The sequence below is a fragment of the Lolium rigidum genome, chromosome 7 (genome assembly GCF_022539505.1).
Source record: "Lolium rigidum isolate FL_2022 chromosome 7, APGP_CSIRO_Lrig_0.1, whole genome shotgun sequence".
Classification (NCBI taxonomy): domain Eukaryota; kingdom Viridiplantae; phylum Streptophyta; class Magnoliopsida; order Poales; family Poaceae; genus Lolium; species Lolium rigidum.
Genome location: NC_061514.1, coordinates 83,467,567 through 83,493,487, shown reverse-complemented (window position 1 = coordinate 83,493,487; position 25,921 = coordinate 83,467,567). Strand labels below are relative to the sequence as shown.

Genomic DNA, 25,921 nt, shown 5'->3' with positions numbered 1-25,921 from the left:
CTAAGCAATAGATGAGCTGGCTGAGATAGTACGAACATCTGATCGTGTGCTCAAGACGCTGCCTCCGACCTGAGCATATCTGCCAGAACCCACCTGCGGATGACCACCGGTCTGCTGCTTGCTCTGCCAAGATTGGTCCAGCGCACTGGCCGCGCCGCTGTTGTGCTGCTCGACATCATCGTCGTCGCCATTGGACTGCGAGGAAGTCCACGTCCTGGCGGTGGAATCGACGGAATTGGGCTCCCACGAGCACGTCCACGGGTTGCCGGCGAAGCTGTTGCTCCCGGCGGACTCCAGTGGCTCGATCTCTCCGCGGATGTCCCGGACGGACACGTACTTGTGCAGGCTCGGCTCCATCAGGTCGTCCTTGACAACGACCTCCGACTCGACGACGTGCGTGTCAGCCGCCGGCGTCCTCCCGCCGTAGCTCATGTTGACCGACCCCTTGTCGTCGGCCGACCGTTCCAGCTCGAAGCTCCTGTTATCCGACGGTGAGGAGTTGAGGTCGGCGACCGCTTCAAGAATGGAGCAAGCTTTGGACACGCACGCCGGGAGCGAGAAAGCCGGCGCCGGTGCGGCGGTGGTGTCGCTGGTGTTCTGCTGGTGATAGCTCTGGATGTCCTCGAGGAGCAGCGAGGCGTAAGAGTTGCCGTTGTGGTCGAAGTCGCGAGATGACCGCCTCGACGACCGGCCTGTCTTCGGGTTGGCGACGCTCTCGGCTACGATGCTCACCGTGTGCGTCGCGTTCATCCTGGACGACGGCGCCTTGGCTTCTGACGCCATGGCCTCATTCAGGAAGGCGACAGAGTTGATACCGTTGTGGTCGAAGTCGCGAGACGACCGCCTCGACGACCGGCCCACCGACCCAGCCTTTGGGTTGGCGACGCTCTCGGCCACAATGTTCACCGAGTGCGTGGCGTTGATCCTGGAAGACGGCGCTCTGTTGTCCGACGCCATGGCGCCATCCAGGTCGAAGTCGCGCGAGGACCGCCTCCACGACCGCCCACCGGGGCCGTCCCTCGGGTTGACGACGCTCTCGGCCACGATGCTCATCGTGTGCGTCGCGTTCATCCTCGATGAAGGTGCCTTCGTGTCCGACGCCACGGCCTCCTCCACGATCTCCGGCCTGTCCTTCGTAATCCCCAACTTGTGCGACACGGCGGCGACACTCTCAATGGGTTTCTGCGGGCAAGACATTCATTCAAGGATGGATTTGAGCAATTCGGTTGTCGTGATGCCTAAAACTCTGCCAAGATTGAAACTTTTATCAGCCCGTACCTTTTGAGATTTGTTGCCGTGGTTGGCCGTGTTGTGGTTGTTGACTAGAGCGTTCTCGTCGAGCTCCGACATGGGGTTGCGACGGTACGGCGAGTGATCGGCCTTCCTGGACGAGCTCCGGCTCAGCGACGGCCCGTGCGTCGCTTGCGCCGCGGCATTCTCGTTCGCGACGGCCGCGGCCCTCGCCGGGGAGTTGGACCTCAGGGTTGGCGACGCGTACCTCTTCCCAGACGCCGCAGACTTCACCGGCGATGGCGCGCGCCCTTTCTCCGGCGCAGCCTTCCCCGGCGACGGCGCGCGCCCTTTCTCGCGGGCAGGGACGGAAACCATCTTCCCGGGTTGCCTCGCGGCCCCGACGGAGGTCGCCGCCGCCGCGGCCGCCCCGTCGCCGCGCCGACCCGGCGACCGGCTCACCCGCCTGCTCCCGCTTCCGGCAGCGCTGCGACCGTCGTGGCTGGCCGACCGCTTTCGCTCGGGCGTCCTCCTGCGCGGCGAGGGCCTGGACGCGCCACCGCCGCCGTGCCTCTCCCAGTCGAGCTCGTCGTCGGCGCCCCCGCCTCTCCTGTCCCGGTCGAAGTCGTAGCTCCTCTTGGATCCGGAGTACCTCCGCTGGTGCCCGCTGTCGCCCGAGGCGGCGGTCTTCCCGGACGCCGACGAGCTCCGGCTGAGGCGGCCGCACTGGATGAGTATCGCGTCCACCTCCTCCTTGGTGCAGCTCGAGGTCCGCACCGGCACCCTGCTCACGACAACCGCCGGCTTCGCCTCCTCCGCCGGTGCCGGCGCAGACGCCCTCCTCGAGTTCGCCCCGTCGCTCTCCGCGGCCACCTCGGCAGCCGCGGCGGCGGCGGCAGCCTTGACGACAAAGACCGTGCGCTTGTCCGCCGCCGGCTCCTCCGCCTTGGGTGGTGTAGCCTTCCTGGACGGCGCCGGCTTCGGCTGCGGTGCCTTCTTGGCCTCCGGGACTAGCGCGGCGCCGTCCTTGCCGGTGCCCCGCTTGCTGCTCCCACTGTTCTTCTTGGCCGCATTGGGCGGCTGCTCTTCCTGCCGCCGGTGCTGCTTCTTGCTGAGGCAGAGACCCATTGGTTCAGCAGCTCAGAGCTTCAAATCGGAGAAGACGGATTTGGGTGGGGGCTTTGCGGTGTTTGAGAAGAAGAGCTTTGGGAGGCGTGGGACAGAGTAAAGTGCGCACTGGACTGGTCAGTGTGTTTTGTACTGCGTGCTCGCAAGAACCGAGGCGGGGCACCGAGCTGGGATTTCAAATTTTCCGCTATACTCCATCGTGGACTGTGCGCGGCGGGCCGAGCGGCGCACGGGGCGCACAGGAGAAAGCCGTTGTGGGCACGGAGAATTGTTCCAGTCTCACTGCCTGCCTCTCGTACACCTAGCACTACTGCACTAGCAGTAGCCGGCTGGATTCAAATTGGAAGCCATGACCCATTTGTATCTGCGTATATTTTTTTCATACTAGTACTCAAAGGAACCGACCGTTGTGGGGGACGTCACTGGCTCAGTGGGGCTGGGGAGGGAGCACGTCCAAAGTTACGTGTCATGCTGATTCGATTCGAGTTTGGCTGCAGCAAAGCAGGTCATGCTTTGGCCTCAACGTGGAGAGAATCTCGTCCTCTCATCTTCACGTGTCACGGAGAATTTGCAGCGGATGGCCCTTTTTTCGCGTGACATCTGGATAGGACGAAGATGAATCCGTCACTCCTAATTCGTTGACCTTTCCCCGTATTTGACCGCGCATCCCGCGCTGGCGTATTTCTCAGCGTACATTGCCTCCTATTAGCATCTCCTCCCGCAGTGGCGGAGCCAGGACATAAACCTTGTGTAGTCAGTTCAAATTATATAGTCAAATACATGTATTTATATGATTTTTTCGTAATTGTCTACATGATTTCTATGATTTCTGTCTATGTATCTGAAAAACTGTGTAGTTATAAGACTACACAGCTATAGTGTGGCTCCGCCACTGTCCTCCCCCGCTCCCTAGCCTTTGCCCGCCACCCAGAACCCGTCGTCGTAGCTAAAGCCGACACCTGCAACATCTCACACTGCCTAGTTGCCGAACCTACCGTCTCCCAAGGTGCCTCCCAGGATGCATAGGACCTCCTTTGCCAACACATGCTCGTGGCAGTTCAAGGGTTGAGAAGGCATCGAACAAGGATCGGCATCGGCAAGCCGGCGTACTGCTAATTGACCCCAACTACTTCGACGACAACGCAACACATACGCCAAAGGATTTTTGGTGCCGCTTTAGGGTGAACAAGGATCTCTTCATGAAGATTGTGTTCGGTTTTAGAGAGTATGACACATATTTCATGTGCAAGAAAGATTGCACCGATTTATGGGGATTTCTCATCAGTTCAGAAGTGCACGGCTTCTATGCGTTCTCTTCCATACGAAGCTCCCGCGGATGTAACCAATGACTATGTACGCATGGTCGAGTTGACATGCTTCGATACTGTCACCAGGTTTTTCATGGAAGTGGTTCAAGTGTTTGGGCCAGACAATTTGAGGGCATCAAATGAAGAAGATACAACTAGGATCCTTGCACAAAATGCAGCAAGAGATTTTCCTGGGATGCTCAGGAGTATTGACTGTATGCACTGAGGTTGGAAGAATTTCTCATTTGCTTGGCAAGGATTGTACAAGGGGCTTGAGGCAGTGGCTAATTATGACCTCTGGATTTGGCATGCTTTCTTCGGCACGGCGGCAATTCGCAACGACATCAATGTGCTCCAACAATCTTCGATGTTTGCCAGGCTAGATGAGGGACATGCTCCATCGTTCAACTTCGAGATCAACGACCACGCGTACAATAGGAGGTATCTATCCAGAGTATGCTACATTTGTACAGACAATTTCAGATCCTGCTTCGGAAAAGGAACTTATTTTGCTACATGCGATGAAGCATGTTGTAAGGATGTAAAGTGGGCATTTAGCGTGCTCCAACATTGTGTTTCCATTGGTCGGCACCCTGCTCTCCCCTGGTCGGGGTCTCAGGTGTGGGAGGTGATGAACACTTGTGTGATAATGAAAATATGATCATTGAGAGTGAGCTCGACATACTGCAGATGATGACCATCCATTTGAATTTCAGGGACCTCTTGTTAAGGTTGAGCAGGTACCGGCCGAGTTTGCAGGTTTCGTCTGAATGCATGAAGAAATCCGAGATGTTGGTGTTCATACACAACTATAGAATGATCTACTTGAACATTTGTGAGTTCGGAGAGAAAATGCCACATGATTCATTTCAATTTATTTTTATTCTTGTATGAATAATTTAATTTATTTGTTGGAACTATTTGCGTGCAATAATTTGTGTGCTTTGACACTGTAAAATATTATTTGAATTACTGAAACTATGCATTTTGGTCACAAAAAAATTGGGGTCCGCTGTAGAGGTTGCACCGGTGTGGAATTGTCTGCCCTAAACTAAGGACTTCCTGCTGGCGCGCCCCATACAACGCTACAGGCGCACCTGCTGACGCCTATTCGGGGTGCGCCCCATACAACGCTACAGGCGCACCTGCTGACGCCTATTCGGGGTGCACCTGTGGAGATGCTCTTAGTGTATCTCCACCAGCACGACCCATTTCAGACAAGAACAATGTTCATTTGTGCCTGTTAGGTTGGGTCGCGGATACGGAAATTGGTCTCGTTGGTTGGTATGTCTGTTTGGGTTGAGGGTAGCCCAGCGGCTTGACGTATTTTTGCTTGACATATTTTTTGCCCAAAAGATTTTTTCAATTAATAGTTGACCCATTTACATGGTGTCGAAAATAAAAACAAAGCTAGAAAATATCCGTAGCTAACCAGGGCGCCCACCATGGCTGTCTACTTGTTGTCATCGTCGTTGTCGACGGGGTCAATGAAGACCGTAGGCGCTCAAGGCCACGACCAGTGCGGAGGCTGCAGAGGCGCCGGCCACCACGCAGGTGCGGGATGAGGCGGCGTAGGAATGGGAGGAGGCGACGGAGGAGTCGATGGACTCCCTTGGCCTAGCGCGACATCCGCAGTTGGTCAGCGAGGCCATCCCATTTAGTGAGCTCGTCGGCATCGCTACTGTCCACGGACATTTCCATGGCCTCCTCCTCCATGAGGTTCGATGGTTGGAGTTCCTCCTCCTCCGCGGTGTCGGCGACTATGGCTTCGTCCTCCGCAGTTGAAGAAGTCGACGTTGCTTCCCGCGCGGCGGAGTGGGTGGAGCTCCCATGCCCCGAAAATGGATAATTTGTAGGAGTTGAGGGTGAAGGTCGGATCTTCGTGCAGATCCAGTGGCAGGATGAAGCGGCTGACTAGGGTTCACCTCGGCAAATGTCCAAGGTTATGGACTTTGGTTTTAGAGAAAGGCGGCGATGGAGATTCCAGGAGCGAGATGGCACATGACGTACGCAGGTTCACGTCTCCACAGTGGAGGATCGCTACATCCTGCTAGCAATCTAGTATATGAACATAGTTGTGTTACATGGTGCCACCGTAGGTGGATTGTATCTAGTCTATATAATCCGCGGGTATGAGAATATCATCTTACATACCCCCAAGGGGTGCCCTGCCTGGCTTTATATATGCAACCAAGTTAGGCTTTACAAGAGTCCTCGTCGACTACTGATGCGCGTGAGACACACGTCCGTTGGGAACCCCAAGAGGAAGGTGTGATGTGCACAGCAGTAAGTTTCCCTCAGTAAGAAACCAAGGTTATCGAACCAGTAGGAGCCAAGAAGCACGTTGAAGGTTGATGGTGGCGGAGTGTAGTGCGGCGCAACACCAGGGATTCGGCGCCAACGTGGAACCCGCACAACACAATCACGAGTACTTTGCCCCAACGTAACGGTGAGGTTGTCAATCTCACCGGCTTGCTTGTAAACAAAGGATTAGATGTATAGTGTGGATGATGATGTTTGTTTGCAAAGAACAAGTAAAGAACAATTGTAGTAGATTGTATTTCGGATGTAAAGAATAGGACCGGGGTCCACAGTTCACTAGTGGTGTCTCTCCCATAAGATAAACGAGATGTTGGGTGAACAAATTACGGTTGGGCAATTGACAAATAAAGAAGGCATAACAATGCACATACATATATCATGATGAGTACTATGAGATTTAATCGGGGCATTACGACAAAGTACATAGACCGCTATCCGAGCATGCATCTATGCCTAAAAAGTCCACCTTCGGGTTATCATCCGAACCCCTCCAGTATTAAGTTGTAAACAACAGACAATTGCATTAAATATGGTGTGTAATGTAATCAACACAAATATCCTTAGACAAAGCATCGATGTTTTATCCCTAGTGGCAACAGCACATCCACAACCTTAGAACTTTGTGTCACTGTCCCAAATTTAATGGAGGCATGAACCCACTATCGAGCATAAATACTCACTCTTGGAGTCACAAGTATCAACTTGGCCAGAGCCTCTAGTAGCAACAGGAGAGCATGCAAGAACATAAATAATATATATGATAGATTGATAATCAACTTGACATAGTATTCAATATTCATCGGATCCCAACAAACACAACATGTAGCATTACAAATAGATGATCTTGATCATGATAGGCAGCTCACAAGATCTAACATGATAGCACAATGAGGAGAAGACAACCATCTAGCTACTGCTATGGACCCATAGTCCAGGGGTGGACTACTCACACATCGATCCGGAGGCGATCATGGCGATGAAGAGACCTCCGGGAGATGATTCCCCTCTCCGGCAGGGTGCCGGAGGCGATCTCCTGAATCCCCGAGATGGGATTGGCGGCGGCGGCGTCTCTGGAAGGTTTTCCGTATCGTGGCTCTCGGTACTGGGGTTTTCGCGATGAAGACTATATGTAGGCGGAAGGGTAGGTCAGGGGGCGTCACGAGGGGCCCACACAACAGGCCGGTGCGGCCAGGGCTTGGGCCGCGCCGCCCTGGCGTGTCGCCGCCTCGTGGCCCCACTTTGTTTCCTCTTCGGACTTCTGGAAGCTTCGTGGAAAAATAGGACCCTGGGCGTTGATTTCGTCCAATTCCGAGAATATTTCCTTACTAGGATTTCTGAAACCAAAAACAGCAGAAAACAGCAACTGGCTCTTCGGCATCTCGTTAATAGGTTAGTGCCGAAAAATGCATAATAATGACATATAATGTGTATAAAACATATGAATATCATCAATAAAGTAGCATGGAACATAAGATATTATAGATACGTTTGGGACGTATCAAGCATCCCCAAGCTTAGTTCCTACTCGCCCTCGAGTAGGTAAACGATAACAAAGATAATTTCTGAAGTGACATGTTGTAATATTCCAGGTAATGGGGTTACAAAAATAGAGGAAACAGATGTGTGCATTGCATTCATGCATAGAAAATCCGGGGAATTTTCGCGTTTTTGTTTAAAACCATCAAAGTGATCGAGGTTTCTTACATCGAGGGAATTAAGTTAGTCATCGATGTGGGTGTGACAAATTTCGACATGACCTTTGTGAATTCATGTGTTTTGGGGAGAACAAATTTGAATCCAAATCAAATATGGTAATATGAATTCAAATAAGATATTGGGTTGAAATTTGAATTCTAGATTATAATATGAAATACAATATATAAGAGTTAACACATTTGATAATTCAAAGTAGATAAATAATTTGAATCTTATTACAATTATCATAATTCAATTATTTACAAGCTACAAAAGAAATAGAAGATTACAAAGAAACAAAAAGAATCCCTAAATCTAATCTTGATATTCTTGTTCTACTTTTCCCTGCAAAACAAACAACAAAGACAAAGAAGATAATTTTGTTATGATTAAAATGTTGCCATCATCAAAGATGAGGCATCTTAATGTTTTAGAACTCAACTAGTAGACATTAGGAACTTGTCCTAATATCTAAGTGTCGACTAGAGGGATCAATCTCAATCTATAAGCCACTTCGGATTATGGATCATCTTTGTATCATAAAAAGGGGCAAATGGATCATTAGGATCACGGGGCAACAAGGACAAGAGGCAACATTAAGATCCGATTCTATTAGGCGTCAAGGCAAATAATTAATCCCTCTAACTTAGTCAAGTTCTTGTTTTAAGAAAACCCACCAATTATTTTAAATGGATCATCTTTGACATAGCATAGTCAATATGATCCTAAGCCAACTAACAATAAACCACTTAATAATTAAGCAAAGCTTAATCATATTTTGGGGGCATACTGGAGGTATTTAGCTCACATAATAATATTAGCCAATAAGGATTAACCACTTGGCAGCACATAAAAAAAAAGGTCCGGCAAGGGATAAAGATCAACCGGCCGTTGCTTGCGAGCGGGAGTAGAAGCAAACCAATTTGTCAACCTCGCACGGGAGGAGGGGCCACACAACGGCAGCTCACACACACATGCAATCTGTTGTGCTTGTCAACACAACAACAACAACAAAAAGTAGATAAAAGAAGCAAACCGGCCGCAGGTGAGCTGCTAGAAACTCTTCACGAGTTCTCCACAACAAACCGCACCATATCCACCCAAGAACACCATCAGCTCATCCATGGTTCCTCACCAAAAATTACACAACCATTATGGTTAGATAGATATAGTTCTGGTCAAGACAACGACCGAGAAGAGGAGGACTTCCAGAAGGGGAGCAAGATCAACTTGAGTAGATCAAGAAGTGGGAAGAGGAACATGCCAACAACCACAAGTAACAGCTGATCAAGATTCACCATCAGGAAGCAAGTCAAGCCACAAGGAGGTGCAGGAACTCACAAGGAGATGCTTTATTTCAACAATCCAGAAGGTCAAGCTTCTCTGCAACGACGAGGTTGAATCAACAATCTTTTTAATAAAGCATCAAAAGGAGCTTGTTTGGGGCAGTTTTTAACATCATCTGACCATAGCTATGTTCAGATCCTATTTAAATCACCACACAAACACATGGAAAACCAAATCCTGCTATGCATGTTGTCACTCTGTGCACACTCGCATGAGGCACCACGGAGAAACTACGATCTAGCGAGATGGCACATGTGTTTATGCAAGCCAAATGAAAAGGAATCAATCATAAACTATAAAATCATCGGTTGAGTTCCGAGATAGATTTTTCTCTCGGTTTTGAATAGAAATGCTATTCAAGATCATCACGAGAGAAATAAGAGCTATGCCATAATATATGTTCTTATCCAATATTTTTTCCTCAGCCTATGCATCACGAGGCTAAGCCAAGAAAGCAAGTCATATCTGTTCTTATCGGTTTATAATTAGACAGGGGGCACCAAGATCCACAAGTAAAATCCAACAACGCCAAAAATCATTTCTTAGTTGCTAATAAGCAACTATATCATATTCAAGAAACTCAAAGTCTCACTTTGTGCATTCCAAACCCACTTACCTGTCCAAGTATCATGTATGAACTTGATTTAGTCATCACCATAAGCAGCCAATAATACATAACCCACTCCAGGAACTACTTGGGGTCCGGAAAATAAGTTCCGAGCCAACCAAATAGAACCTAAGCGGTAGTAGTATTTAACACGTCAAGTAAATCATGTATCCGCAAGGAGGGTAGTTGCATCTTGCGAGGTCAAAGTCCATTAAAATAAAACACGGATGGATAACTAGAGTATTTCAGTTGGTTGAGGTTTCCAGGTTCAGTCAGTTAGGTAGCGACCAACCATCATGTCAAGAGATGGGCAAATTATTCAAATGGAGGCAACAACCATAGCACAGGCGGTGTATATATGGATCAAAGCATTGCCGGATCAAGCCACACCTCACGAGGGAATAATAATCCTTGCCTCCACTACATGGGCACAATTTATCTAGCCCCACTACACACGCATATATACACCATGTAGCACAAATGGAGCGATGAGTAAGGATGCAGCCAAGCACTATGACCATAGGCGAGAGGAGTAAGGAGGGAGATAGCTCACAGTGCATTCCAGGGAGGAGATGAAGCCGTCGACGCCGGGGTTGCAGTCGCAGACGCCGTCCGGCCGGCGTCGAGGATGCAGTAGTCACCCCAACACCACGCTGCTCGACCAGTACATCAGCACCGCAACACCGCAGCACCAGTTAATCGTCATCACACAGCAGGAGGCGTGGCAACACCGGCGACCTAGCAACGGCTAGGGTTGCCGTAAGGCACACGTGCGGGGAAGGGGCGGCGTCGAGGCAGCGGTAGATGGCAGGGAGATCCGTGGCAAAACCACGCCGGGGAGCGACATCAGTGGAGGAGACCGGCTGGCGGCGATGCCAGAGGTGGCCAGCGAGCGGCCGAATCGGCGATCCGAGCCACGACAAGGAATTGCTGCGAGGTCGTCGAAGCGGGGGTCGGCCGACCGCACCATGCTGCGAGAGGCCACGGTCAGCGAGCAGCAGAACACCACACCACACCATCAAACCACCATAGAATAGAGGAGGCCGACACAGCAAGGTCGAGCTGCGGCTCGAGGTGGAAGTCGAGGTAGCCGAGGAGGAACCATCCGGAGGCGCGGCGGCGCGAGAATCACGCCGGCGGCAAGCCGAATCATGGCGGGCTAGGGTTAGCCTTGGGTGCACGAGAGACGGAGGAGAGGCGTCGCGGCGGCGGGAGTCGAGGGAGGATACCCGGGCATATATGAATCGGAAAACGGTTGCGACGGATGCGGCCGGCGATGGCCGGAGCGGCAAGCGGCGGCGGCGACATCGCGTACGGGAGAAGACGAGGAGAAAAGGAGAGAGACGAGAGAGTGAGAGAGATGGGTCACGGTGGGGATTTGACCACAGCCAAATCTGGATCGGTTTGGTCCACTTAGACCAGCCCAAGAAATCATTTTACCTATTTTTCTTTTAAAAAATAATAATAATATAGATTTGATAAATTAAAAGGATAAAATAAAATCCATCACACCATTTCTACTTGATAATAAGAAACTCCTAAAAATAGAAAAGTAAAATATTTACTAGTTCCAAACATATATATATACGTATAGGAAGTTTACTTTATTATATATATTTATGTATATATAAAATTTCTCAAGTCCTAAATTATTACGGCTTAAATTCTAAAATGTATTTTTCCTCAATTAATTTAATACATAAAATCAAGTACAACTAAGTGCTAAACTAGGAACTTAATTCCTAACTTCTAACTAATATGTATGAATCACATTTCTATTACTATTCCTAATCTTGTTAAATTTTTGATTTCATGAATTATCTATTTAATATAAGACCTAAAAACATATAAAGATGTTAACTACGTTGATACTATTTTTCCAAATGTTCCATGATTTTTAATAAATAATTAAATATATGTTCATAATATTTTAAGATTTATAAACCTAAGAAAAATCTTAAACTATTTCCTTTATTTGAACCTAAAAGGATATTGATAGTGATTGCATTATCCTAAACAAGTAATTCTATCATCCTTAATAAACAAATCAAAATCATGATCATATTCTACTTATAAACCCTGCCAAGCAAATGAAATGCTTGTCCATGCCTTATTAGAATTATACAAGTTCCTTTTTGCCAATAAGGTAGTCATTTGATGCACTCATGTTGAGTTAGCCTTATATGATCATTTAAGAATAAACCTTAACTCTTTAATTTCATGTCATCAAACCTAATTCCACCATGTATTAAACCCTAATTCCATAATTTCAAATGTAGCCTAGTTTGCTTTCAACTCTAAAACCTTAGGAGCTTATAAAACTTAATGATATAAACTTAACCTTACTTATAGATACATATATGCAACAAATAAATGCATACACCTGTTCTACTAGAGTAGTACAAGTTCCACCTACAAATGGAGTTGACATTTCATCTCTTTCTAAACCCTTGGTAATCAAATGCCAATAAATAATAGTGAACTCTAATGATTAACTCATGACACCACCTTGATCACCATGCTTTGATATAATATCATATGGTTAACCATGGTAATAACCATATGTAGGAATTTACTTTGTGATCCATCTACTACTTACTCCAGAAACCAATTAGAACCATAGAAAACCATAGAACCCCACAAACCTAGATATCATACTTGTTCTTTATTAAAGAACATGTCCTTCCAAAATTATTCTTTTGAATTATATAATAAGTAATCATCAACCATGTATTATAGGACTTAAAATTGACAATCTGCTCTTTACTTATTATACGGCTACTATTCCTGGTTGTGCATGATTGTTACTATTCATGTTGCCACTCGCTTATAATTCTAAAACAACACAACCCCGAATAAGAACCTTGTTTGTGAATCACTCTAAAAGTGTAACACACTCCGAACCAATCATTACAACTCACCGATCCTAAATCATCGGGGTTAGATCACGCTTAGAGCGATTGCATCTCATACTTATGCATTATTGCATCCTTGCCAATCTTTTAAACATCGTCCTTACCGGACGATGATGCTATTTCAGAATTTGGAGTTATCGCGTATCGAAGACCTTGTCTGCATAATCTTGCAGTCAAGAAAGGCAAGTTCATCACTTGCTCATGTCATTTGTGTATTTCTATCAAATTACTTGCAAAGTATTATGGTTATCACTATTGCATAAAAATCAAAACCACTACTTTCATAACTATGAATATGACTATGTGGTGGGCAATGGAACCATGGATTGTGTTGATATGGTGGAGGTTCCATTGCACGGGCTTATATCCATCTAGGATTAAACAACAAATGTCGCCAGGGATTCTTGTGCCGTAATACCCGTGTTAACCATAAGATCCGGAGTGGGACGGAGTAGTCAAAAGTGTTTCCACCTCTCGTTCATCAACGGATGCGCTTTACCGTAGACACTTGTATCTGTCGGCGGCAAGCGGTAGGTCGGGGAAGCCTTAAGTCCCCACGGCACGGTCCGTAGACACTTGTCGTTCGAAGAACAAGCGGTAGGTCGGGAAGCCTTAAGTCCCCACGGTATTGCGGTCTATGATGGGTTGCAGCCACCGGCGTAGGAGTGTATGGTAGAGCCCGACGACTCGTTGTCGTGGTCGGGGTCCACCTTGAAATCTACGGGAATAATGGGACCGACGTGGACCCAGGGTCGGCGCATGCAACAACGGGTGGGTGTTCGAGGTAGCGGAGGAACATGATTGGCTAGACCTTATACCGGGCCTCACACCATAGGAAGTGTGGACGGGAAGATCACCCGGTTGGCACCAAGGTTAAGATCTCTTATGGGTAAAGCAACACACCTCTGCGAGTGTAATGAACCGTGACCCGTCACTCCTCGTTCCGGGATATGGAACTGCGAACGCGGCCGGAAAGGAGCTCCATGAAGTTCTAGTAAACCGGTGAAGGTCGACGGACATAGTTCTTCGAATAAAAGCAACCTTTTGAAGAAATGATTATGAAAACCTGCATTGGTATTAGACTTTCCGGTCTAATGTTGTAGCTAGTGCATTAAACACCTCTTTCCTATAATGAACTTGTTGAGTACGCTCGTACTCATCCCACTCTTAAATCCCCTGCTTAGATATGGAGGCATCGAAGGAGGATCCACAGTGCAACTCGAAGGCCGAGGAGTCAACAGCTACTTCAAGAGACAAGACCCTGTCAGAGGAGTCAGATACCACATCCATCAAGGAAAAAACCTAGTTTAGCCATAGAAGGGAACTAGCTTCCTAAACCTAGCTCCTAATTAGCTAGAATCTATTCTTAGCCTCTCGTAGCTAGTTAAATACTCTACAAATAGAGTTCGTGATAAGATTAGACTACGAGTCGTTCTTCCGAAGTTTATTTGCGGTTTTACCTCATTGTAAAGCGGGAGGCTGTGATGATCTTATGTAACGAGTCGATGTTGTAATTCTATAGACATACCTTGGACCCGCATATGTTTCTGTTGTACCACTACGAGCGATATAATACTAGTGGAACGGTGTTTCATTGGTGTTATATCGGACTTGCATACTACACCATGCGGTGGTATGCCGGGTCACCACAGTTGGTATCAGAGCAAATGCTTTGACCCTAGGATTAAAACCCTTTAAAGGAGACCTATAGGATGGGTAGTGTCTATAGGAAGTTGTCCTAGGTAAACCAAATATTCTTATGACTTGAGATGGATATTCACTTGAGAATAATCCTGACACACTTGAGTCAACATTTCCTACCTAACTTACCAAGATAAAGTAAAATTAGTCAGCTAATCCCAAGTAGGTAGTATACAATTAAGACCTTAAAACAATAGATGGGTAGATCACAGTTGGTATACAATACATGGTAGTCCAAAGAGAGGATGCAACCATAAGGAAGCTATCCTATTGGAAGATGTGTACCAACACCTGTCATGAATAAATAAGAGTTATCCAGACCTGTAATAGGAGTAATAACAAGTGATTAAAATCAGTATATCAGGAAGATATCCTATTAGAAGGTGTAAACCAATACAAATAATGGGTAAGTAAATTATCCAAACTTGTGAAACAACTGATAGTAAATGATAAAAACAAGTGATATGAGGTAGTATAGACCATGATGAGTCAATCATGGAAAATAAGGAAGAGTGATAGGAATAATATATGTCTACTTACATGGTAGAGTGGCTAATCATATATGATTCACCTGAGAATCATTCTGTGATGGAATAGAACATCATAAACATTTAGGAGAAGAAAAATAAGAATCCAGTTGTTCAACAAAAGTGCAGGAATTGTGTTCCAAAACCATGGGAAGTGTGCCAAGCACATCATGACCATAGTTTTACAATAGAAACACTTGGAAGTATAGGAGCTATATTTCCATAGTTATGTGTTTAGAGTAGCAATGTTAGAACCCAGATATACCATGTGAAATAGTCCTCAACCAAAATGGAAGTTAAGTTAGTACTTCCAAAGAAAATTAGGTTAATTTTAACTATCCTAGACCACTTTGTTTCAAGTTTATCTCATTGCAAATGTGCAATTAAGGTAAATGTTGAGACAAATAGTAGAATTCCATATATTCGTGCTAAGTATCACAATATAAACCTATATTATGTGGTGTTATATACTACACATCGAGCCCGATGTTTAGAGATGTCTTACTCAACTATTATATTCAGGCTTATGATGATGTGTATTATAAGCACAAAGTTTGAATCTTCTTGGATTTTTATTGGATTTTCATTGATTGACTAGATCCATACATGAAGTTCGACTTTGATATGCAAATGCATGTTGCAATATCAAGTTCTGACTTGATGCTATAGATCTAGAGGGTAATAGTATTCGTGTGAGGAAGCGACGAATTCTGGAAGATTCCGAAGACACGATGAAGGTTCATCGAAGAAATGAAGTAAAGTTGTGGGAAGTAACCACAATACTCTGAAAGAAGTACAATCAGAAACTCATGCTTACCTCAACAGAGGAGTACTTTAGTACATAAGAAGCATGAAGGTGAGAAATTTGGTGATTATGGTGAAGCTGAAGCAGATCCATAATCCACATAGAAGAGGGAATGCATGGGAAATCACTTCGAATACTATAATCATAGTGTTAGCTAGTGGTTTTCTTGCAACAATAAACCCTCAAAAAAAAAAGGAAGATGACTTATGAAACCATAGCAGATATAAGAAGACCATAGTTGGTATCAGAAGACCATAGTTGATATAGGATCAATACTGCGAGATAAAGTAGAGGAGGTCTCGTCCAGTTGATCAGAACCTACAATAGAGTCCATTTTTTTTTGATAACAAATAGCCACAATTGGTATCAAGTAGTCCACCATTGGATTAATTGTACCAAGAAGTTGTGAACAAATAATTTTGTCAACCAAATAACAATGACCTATAATCATTTAGTCGAAGGATTAACTTTGGATGTCCACAAATTGAGTGGATACACCACAAGGATTCTTCACAAGACCTTAGAAGAATACAAACCATAAGTTAGAACCAGACCAATATTCTAACCATAAGCACAATGATTTGAAGAAAAGGAGTTGAAGAACATAAGAAAACTCTAAGGGGTAGAGTAAAGATTGAGTTGGATGTACAATGACTCCATACTTTAAGCTAGATTGAAACAGAAGGTCTGAACTAAGAGGAAGTTCGATCTTATTTTCATAAGAATATTGAACACTACTCTCAGAAGGATGTCAGACTAGTAGCCGAGGTTTATACCTCGAGGAACTAAGAAGTGGACTATAACTTGAGAAAGTGAGTAATATTTACTCAGAAGTACGGAAGCTCAAGTAAGTCAAGCTTAATGAAGTTGGAAGAAGGAAATACCGTAGACCAATAAAGCTCAAGAAGGCCAAAGACCGAAGAAGATTGAACATACCAAAACCAAAGACTAGTTAAAAGATTCCTTTCATGGAACCTAAAGGAACCAAAATTGTTAGAGGTATCAACAATAAACCATGATTGGATGGACTAAATGAGTCTAATCCATTCTTAGGGAAATAAACCATCCTGATCATTTCCATGTTAAGTACCTTACTTAGTACCATTATTGCAGTTTTGGTAGTAAGGGAAAACAAAAACCTATTTATCAATTAGGAGTTTATTATCAAATTAGTCTTCAGTTAAGACTAGCAGCACCAGAAGAAGTCCCATCATTGAATCTTCAATGAGAAAGGAAACCAGATTATAATATTGAAAGAAATCATGGAATTGAAGTAAGAAGCCATGGTTCAGAGACAAACCCTAATGGATTCCAGGAAGAATCTGGACAAGGGATATATTCAATTATATCTAGTGAGATCACCACGGAGTTCGAGAGAAGTCGTAGTCGGCACAAGTCAGATCCACATTCCGGAAATGTGAGAGAGTTCAAACTTCGAGGACGAAGTTTAGTTTAAGGGGTAGAGACTGTAATATTCCAGGTAATGGGGTTACAAAAATAGAGGAAACAGATGTGTGCATTGCATTCATGCATAGAAAATCCGGGGAATTTTCGCATTTTTGTTTAAAACCATCAAAGTGATCGAGGTTTCTTACATCGAGGGAATTAAGTTAGTCATCGATGTGGGTGTGACAAATTTCGACATGACCTTTGTGAATTCATGTGTTTTGGGGAGAACAAATTTGAATCCAAATCAAATATGGTAATATGAATTCAAATAAGATATTGGGTTGAAATTTGAATTCTAGATTATAATATGAAATACAATATATAAGAGTTAACACATTTGATAATTCAAAGTAGATAAATAATTTGAATCTTATTACAATTATCATAATTCAATTATTTACAAGCTACAAAAGAAATAGAAGATTACAAAGAAACAAAAAGAATCCCTAAATCTAATCTTGATATTCTTGTTCTACTTTTCCCCGCAAAACAAACAACAAAGACAAAGAAGATAATTTTGTTATGATTAAAATGTTGCCATCATCAAAGATGAGGCATCTTAATGTTTTAGAACTCAACTAGTAGACATTAGGAACTTGTCCTAATATCTAAGTGTCGACCTAGAGGGATCAATCTCAATCTATAAGCCACTTCGGATTATGGATCATCTTTGTATCATAAAAAGGGGCAAATGGATCATTAGGATCACGGGGCAACAAGGACAAGAGGCAACATTAAGATCCGATTCTATTAGGCGTCAAGGCAAATAATTAATCCCTCTAACTTAGTCAAGTTCTTGTTTTAAGAAAACCCACCAATTATTTTAAATGGATCATCTTTGACATAGCATAGTCAATATGATCCTAAGCCAACTAACCATAAACCACTTAATAATTAAGCAAAGCTTAATCATATTTTGGGGGCATACTGGAGGTATTTAGCTCACATAATAATATTAGCCAATAAGGATTAACCACTTGGCAAAGCACATAAAAAAAAAGGTCCGGCAAGGGATAAAGATCAACCAGCCGTTGCTTGCGAGCGAGGAGTAGAAGCAAACCAATTTGTCAACCCGCACAGGAGGAGGGGCCACACAACAGCAGCTCACACACACATGCAATCTGTTGTGCTTGTCAACACAACAACAACAACAAAAAGTAGATAAAAGAAGCAAACCAGCCGCGACTGAGCTGCTAGAAACTCTTCACAGAGTTCTCCACAACAAACCGCACCATATCCACCCAAGAACACCATCAGCTCATCCATGGTTCCTCACCAAAAATTACACAACCATTATGGTTAGATAGATATAGTTCTGGTCAAGACAACAGCCAGAAAGAGGAGGACTTCCAGAAGGGGAGCAAGATCAACTTGAGTAGATCAAGAAGTGGGAAGAGGAACATGCCAACAACCACAAGTAACAGCTGATCAAGATTCACCATCAGGAAGCAAGTCAAGCCACAAGGAGGTGCAGGAACTCACAAGGAGATGCTTTATTTCAACAATCCAGAAGGTCAAGCTTCTCGCAACGACGAGGTTGAATCAACAATCTTTTTAATAAGGCATCAAAAGGAGCTTGTTTGGGGCAGTTTTTAACATCATCTGACCATAGCTATGTTCAGATCCTATTTAAATCACCACACAAACACATGGAAAACCAAATCCTGCTATGCATGTTGTCACTCTGTGCACACTCGCATGAGGCACCACAGAGAAACTACGATCTAGCAGATGGCACATGTGTTTATGCAAGCCAAATAAAAAGGAATCAATCATAAACTATAAAATCATCAGTTGAGTTCTGAGATAGATTTTTCTCTCAGTTTTGAATAGAAATGCTATTCAAGATCATCACAGAGAAATAAGAGCTATGCCATAATATATGTTCTTATCCAATATTTTTTCCTCAGCCTATGCATCACAGGCTAAGCCAAGAAAGCAAGTCATATCTGTTCTTATCAGTTTATAATTAGACAGGGGGCACCAAGATCCACAAGTAAAATCCAACAACGCCAAAAATCATTTCTTAGTTGCTAATAAGCAACTATATCATATTCAAGAAACTCAAAGTCTCACTTTGTGCATTCCAAACCCACTTATTGTCCAGATATCATGTATGAACTTGATTTAGTCATCACCATAAGCAGCCAATAATACATAACCCACTCCAGGAACTACTTGGGGTCCGGAAAATAAGTTCCGGAGCCAACCAAATAGAACCTAAGCAGTAGTAGTATTTAACACGTCAAGTAAATCATGTATCTGCAAGGAGGGTAGTTGCATCTTGCAGGTCAAAGTCCATTAAAATAAAACACGGATGGATAACTAGAGTATTTCAGTTGGTTGAGGTTTCCGAGTTCGATCGACTAGGTAGCGACCAACCATCATGTCAAGAGATGGGCAAATTATTCAAATGGAGGCAACAACCATAGCACAGGGCGGTGTATATATGGATCAAAGCATTGCCGGATCAAGCCACACCTCACAGGAATAATAATCCTTGCCTCCACTACATGGGCACAATTTATCTAGCCCCACTACACACGCATATATACACCATGTAGCACAAATGGAGCGAGTAGTAAGGATGCAGCCAAGCACTATGACCATAGGCGAGAGGAGTAAGGAGGGAGATAGCTCACGAGTGCATTCCGGGGAGGAGATGAAGCCGTCGACGCCGGGGTTGCGATCGCGAGACGCCGTCCGGCCGGCGTCGAGGATGCGATAGTCACCCCAACACCACGCTGCTCGACCGGTACATCGGCACCGCAGCACCGCAGCACCGGTTAATCGTCATCACACAGCAGGAGGCGTGGCAACACCGGCGACCTAGCAACGGCTAGGGTTGCCGTAAGGCACACGTGCGGGGAAGGGGCGGCGTCGAGGCAGCGGTAGATGGCAGGGAGATCCGTGGCAAAACCACGCCGGGGAGCAGCATCAGTGGAGGAGACCGGCTGGCGGCGATGCCAGAGGTGGCCAGCGAGCGGCCGAATCGGCGATCCGAGCCACGACAAGGAATTGCTGCGAGGTCGTCGAAGCGGGGTCGGCCGACCGCACCATGCTGCGAGAGGCCACGGTCAGCGAGCAGCAGAACACCACACCACACCATCAAACCACCATAGAATAGAGGAGGCCGACACAGCAAGGTCGAGCTGCGGCTCGAGGTGGAAGTCGAGGTAGCCGAGGAGGAACCATCCGGAGGCGCAGCGGCGCAGAATCACGCCGGCGGCAAGCCGAATCATGGCGGGCTAGGGTTAGCCTTGGGTGCACGAGAGACGGAGGAGAGGCGTCGCGGCGGCGAGGAGTCGAGGGAGGATACCCGAGCATATATGAATCGGAAAACGAGTTGCGACGGATGCGGCCGGCGATGGCCGGAGCAAGCAAGCGGCGGCGCGACATCGCGTACGGGAGAAGACAGGGAGAAAAGGAGAGAGACGAGAGAGTGAGAGAGATGGGTCACGGTGGGGATTTGACCACAGCCAAATCTGGATCGGTTTGGTCCACTTAGACCAGCCCAAGAAATCATTTTACCTATTTTTCTTTTAAAAAATAATAATAATATAGATTTGATAAATTAAAAGGATAAAATAAAATCCATCACACCATTTCTACTTGATAATAAGAAACTCCTAAAAATAGAAAAGTAAAATATTTACTAGTTCCAAACATATATATATACGTATAGGAAGTTTACTTTATTATATATATTTATGTATATATAAAATTTCTCAAGTCCTAAATTATTACGGCTTAAATTCTAAAATGTATTTTTCCTCAATTAATTTAATACATAAAATCAAGTACAACTAAGTGCTAAACTAGGAACTTAATTCCTAACTTCTAACTAATATGTATGAATCACATTTCTATTACTATTCCTAATCTTGTTAAATTTTTGATTTCATGAATTATCTATTTAATATAAGACCTAAAAACATATAAAGATGTTAACTACGTTGATACTATTTTTCCAAATGTTCCATGATTTTTAATAAATAATTAAATATATGTTCATAATATTTTAAGATTTATAAACCTAAGAAAAATCTTAAACTATTTCCTTTATTTGAACCTAAAAGGATATTGATAGTGATTGCATTATCCTAAACAAGTAATTCTATCATCCTTAATAAACAAATCAAAATCATGATCATATTCTACTTATAAACCTCGCCAAGCAAATGAAATGCTTGTCCATGCCTTATTAGAATTATACAAGTTCCTTTTTGCCAATAAGGTAGTCATTTGATGCACTCATGTTGAGTTAGCCTTATATGATCATTTAAGAATAAACCTTAACTCTTTAATTTCATGTCATCAAACCTAATTCCACCATGTATTAAACCCTAATTCCATAATTTCAAATGTAGCCTAGTTTGCTTTCAACTCTAAAACCTTAGGAGCTTATAAAACTTAATGATATAAACTTAACCTTACTTATAGATACATATATGCAACAAATAAATGCATACACCTGTTCTACTAGAGTAGTACAAGTTCCACCTACAAATGGAGTTGACATTTCATCTCTTTCTAAACCCTTGGTAATCAAATGCCAATAAATAATAGTGAACTCTAATGATTAACTCATGACACCACCTTGATCACCATGCTTTGATATAATATCATATGGTTAACCATGGTAATAACCATATGTAGGAATTTACTTTGTGATCCATCTACTACTTACTCCAGAAACCAATTAGAACCATAGAAAACCATAGAACCCCACAAACCTAGATATCATACTTGTTCTTTATTAAAGAACATGTCCTTCCAAAATTATTCTTTTGAATTATATAATAAGTAATCATCAACCATGTATTATAGGACTTAAAATTGACAACTGCTCTTTACTTATTATACAGCTACTATTCCTGGTTGTGTATGATTGTTACTATTCATGTTGCCACCTGCTTATAATTCTAAAACAACACAACCCCGAATAAGAACCTTGTTTGTGAATCACTCTAAAAGTGTAACACACTCGAACCAATCATTACAACTCACCGATCCTAAATCATCGGGGTTAGATCACGCTTAGAGCGATTGCATCTCATACTTATGCATTATTGCATCCTTGCCAATCTTTTAAACATCGTCCTTACCGGACGATGATGCTATTTCAGAATTTGGAGTTATCGCGTATCGAAGACCTTGTCTGCATAATCTTGCAGCCAAGAAAGGCAAGTTCATCACTTGCTCATGTCATTTGTGTATTTCTATCAAATTACTTGCAAAGTATTATGGTTATCACTATTGCATAAAAATCAAAACCACTACTTTCATAACTATGAATATGACTATGTGGTGGGCAATGGAACCATGGATTGTGTTGATATGGTGGAGGTTCCATTGCACGGGCTTATATCCATCTAGGATTAAACAACAAATGTCGCCAGTGATTCTTGTGCCGTAATACCCGTGTTAACCATAAGATCCGGAGTGGGACGGAGTAGTCAAAAGTGTTTCCACCTCTCGTTCATCAACGGATGCGCTTTACCGTAGACACTTGTATCCGTCGGCGGCAAGCGGTAGGCCGGGGAAGCCTTAAGTCCCCACGGCACGGTCCGTAGACACTTGTCGTTCGAAGAACAAGCGGTAGGCTGGGGAAGCCTTAAGTCCCCACGGTATTGCGGTCTATGATGGGTTGCAGCCACCGGCGTAGGAGTGTATGGTAGAGCCCAACACTTTGTCGTGGTCGGGGTCCACCTTGAAATCTACAGGAATAATGGGACCGACGTGGACCCAGGGTCGGCGCATGCAACAACGGGTGGGTGTTCGAGGTAGCGGAGGAACATGATTGGCTAGACCTTATACCGGGCCTCACACCATAGGAAGTGTGGACGGGAAGATCACCCGGTTGGCACCAAGGTTAAGATCTCTTATGGGTAAAGCAACACACCTCTCGCAGAGTGTAATGAACCGTGACCTGTCACTCCCCGTTCCGGGATATGGAACTGCGAACGCGGCCGGAAAGGAGCTCCATGAAGTTCTAGTAAACCGGTGAAGGCCGACGGACATAGTTCTTCCGAATAAAAGCAACCTTTTGAAGAAATGATTATGAAAACCTGCATTGGTATTAGACTTTCCGGTCTAATGTCGTAGCTAGTGCATTAAACACCTCTTTCCTATAATGAACTTGTTGAGTACGCTCGTACTCATCCCACTCTTAAATCCCCGCTTAGATATGGAGGCATCGAAGGAGGATCCACGGTGCAACTCGAAGGCCGAGGAGTCAACAGCTACTTCAAGAGACAAGACCTCGTCAGAGGAGTCAGATACCACATCCATCAAGGAAAAAACCTAGTTTAGCCATAGAAGGGAACTAGCTTCCTAAACCTAGCTCCTAATTAGCTAGAATCTATTCTTAGCCTCTGTAGCTAGTTAAATACTCTACAAATAGAGTTCGTGATAAGATTAGACTACGAGTCGTTCTTCTGAAGTTTATTTGCGGTTTTACCTCATTGTAAAGCAGGAGGCTGTGATGATCTTATGTAACAGAGTCGATGTTGTAATTCTATAGACATACCTTGGACCCGCATATGTTTCTGTTGTACCACTCTGAGCGATATAATACTAGTGGAACGGTGTTTCATTGGTGTTACATCAGACTTGCATACTACACCATGCAGTGGTATGCCGGGTCACCACACATGTTGTCATAATCTTGATCATACTATTGTAAAGCATATGAGATGAATGCAGCGATTCGAAGCAATGATGAAGATAATGAGTAAACAAATGAATCATATAGCAAAGACTTTTCATGAATAATACTTTCAAGATAAGCATCAATAAGACTTGCATAAGAGTTACCCATAAAGCAATAAATTCAAAGTAAAGGTATTGAAGCAACACAAAGGAAGATATAAGTTTCAGCGGTTGCTTTCAACTTCAACATGTATATCTCATGGATAATTGTCAACACAAAGTAATATAACAAGTGCAATAAGTAAACATGTAAGAATCAATGCACACGGTTGACACAAGTGTTTGCTTCTGGGATAGAAAGAATAGGTGAACTGACTCAACAATAAAGTAGAAGATTGGCCCTTCGCAGAGGGAAGCATGGATTACTATATTTGTGCTAGAGCTTTTCATTTTGAAAACAAGAAACAATTTTGTCAACGGTAGTAATAAAGCATATGTGTTATGTATAAGATATCTTATAAGTTGCAAGTCTCATGCATAGTATACCAATAGTGCTCGCACCTTGTCCTAATTAGCTTGGATTAACACGGATTATCATTGCATAGCATATGTTTCAACCAAGTGTCACAAAGGGATACCTCTATGCCGCTCTGTACAAAGGTCTAAGGAGAAAGCTCGCATTGGATTTCTCGCTTTTGATTATTCTCAACTTAGACATCCATACCGGGACAACATAGACAACGGATAATGGACTCCTCTTTAATGCATAAGCATTCAACAACGAGTTAATTTTCTCATAAGAGATTGAGGATTAGTTGTCCAAACTCGAAACTTCCACCATGAATCATGGCTTTAGTTAGCGGCCCAATGTTCTTCTCTAACGAGTATGCATACTCAAACCATTTGATCATGAAAATCTCCCTTACTTCGGACAAGACGAACATGCATAGCAACTCACATGATATTCAACAAAGGTAAAAGTTGATGGCGTCCCCGTAAACATGGTTACCGCTCAACAAGCAACTTATTAAGAAATAAGACACATAAGTACATATTCTTCACCACAATAGTTTTTAAGGCTATTTGTCCCATGCGCTATATATTGTAAAGGCAAAGAATAGAAGTTTTAAAGGTAGCACTCAAGTAATGTACTTTGGAATGACAGAGAAATACCATGTGGTAGGTAGGTATGGTGGACACAAATGGCATAGTTTTTGGCTCAAGGATTTGGATGCACGAGAAGAATTCCTCTCAATACAAGGCTAGGCTAGCAAGGTTGTTTGAAGCAAACTCAAGTATAAAAGGTGCAGCAAAGCTCACATATGAACATATTGTAACTATTATAAGACTTTACATTGTCTCCTTGTTGTTCAAACACCTCAACCGAGAAAATATCTAGACTCTAGAGATCAATCATGCAAACCAAATTTTAACAAGCTCTATGTAGTTATTCATTAATGAGTACAAGGTACATGATGCAAGAGCTTAAACATGATCTATATGAGAACAACAATTGCCAAGTATCACATTATTCAAGACATTAAACCATTTACCACATGCGGCATTTTCCGTTTCCAACCATATACCAATGAATGAAATAGTCCAACTTCCGCAATGAACATTAAAGATAAAGCTAAGAACATATGTGTTCATACGAAACAGCGGAGCGTGTCTCTCTCCCAAACAAAGAATGCTAGGATCCGATCTTATTCAAACGAAAACAAAAACAAAAACAAACATACGCTCCAAGTAAAGCACATAAGATGTGACGGAATAAAAATATAGTTTCACTAGAGGTGACCTGATAAGTTGTCGATGAAGAAGGGATGCCTTGGGCATCCCCAAGCTTAGACGCTTGGGTCTTCTTAAAATATGCAGCGATGAACCACGGGGCATCCCCAAGCTTTGACTTTTCACTCTTCTTGATCATATTGTATCATCCTCCTCTCTTGACCATTGAAAACTTCCTCCACACCAAACTCAAAACAAACTCATTAGAGGGTCAGTGCATAATTCATATATTCAGAGGTGACATAATCATTCTTAACACTTCTGGACATTGCACAAAGCTACTGAAAGTTAATGGAACAAAGAAATCCATCCAACATAGCAAAACAGGCAATGCGAAATAAAAGGCAGAATCTGTCAAAACAGAACAGTCCGTAAAGACGAATTTTTTAGAGGCACTGGACTTGCTCAGATGAAAATGCTCAAATTGAATGAAAGTTGCATAC

At 43.9% G+C, this 25,921-nt stretch overlaps 1 protein-coding gene across 1 annotated transcript; it reads right to left on the bottom strand.

Moving 5' to 3' along the window:
• Positions 1-2,358, bottom strand: LOC124671602 (uncharacterized protein At1g65710-like). Its single transcript, XM_047207958.1, has 2 exons — positions 1,279-2,358; positions 1-1,182 (listed from the first exon to the last, which is right to left on the bottom strand). Exons 1-2 carry the CDS (start codon positions 2,356-2,358, stop codon positions 1-3), a joined length of 2,262 nt encoding a protein of 753 aa, XP_047063914.1.
• Between the last annotated feature and the right edge of the window lie 23,563 nt (positions 2,359-25,921).

Coding starts and splice junctions, on each gene's coding strand:
- LOC124671602 (XM_047207958.1), bottom strand. CDS start 2,358: ATGGGTCTCTGCCTCAGCAAGAAGCAGCACCGGCGGCAGGAAGAGCAG. Junction 1,183..1,278: donor ACGGCAACAAATCTCAAAAG/GTACGGGCTGAT, acceptor TCTTGCCCGCAG/AAACCCATTGAGAGTGTCGC.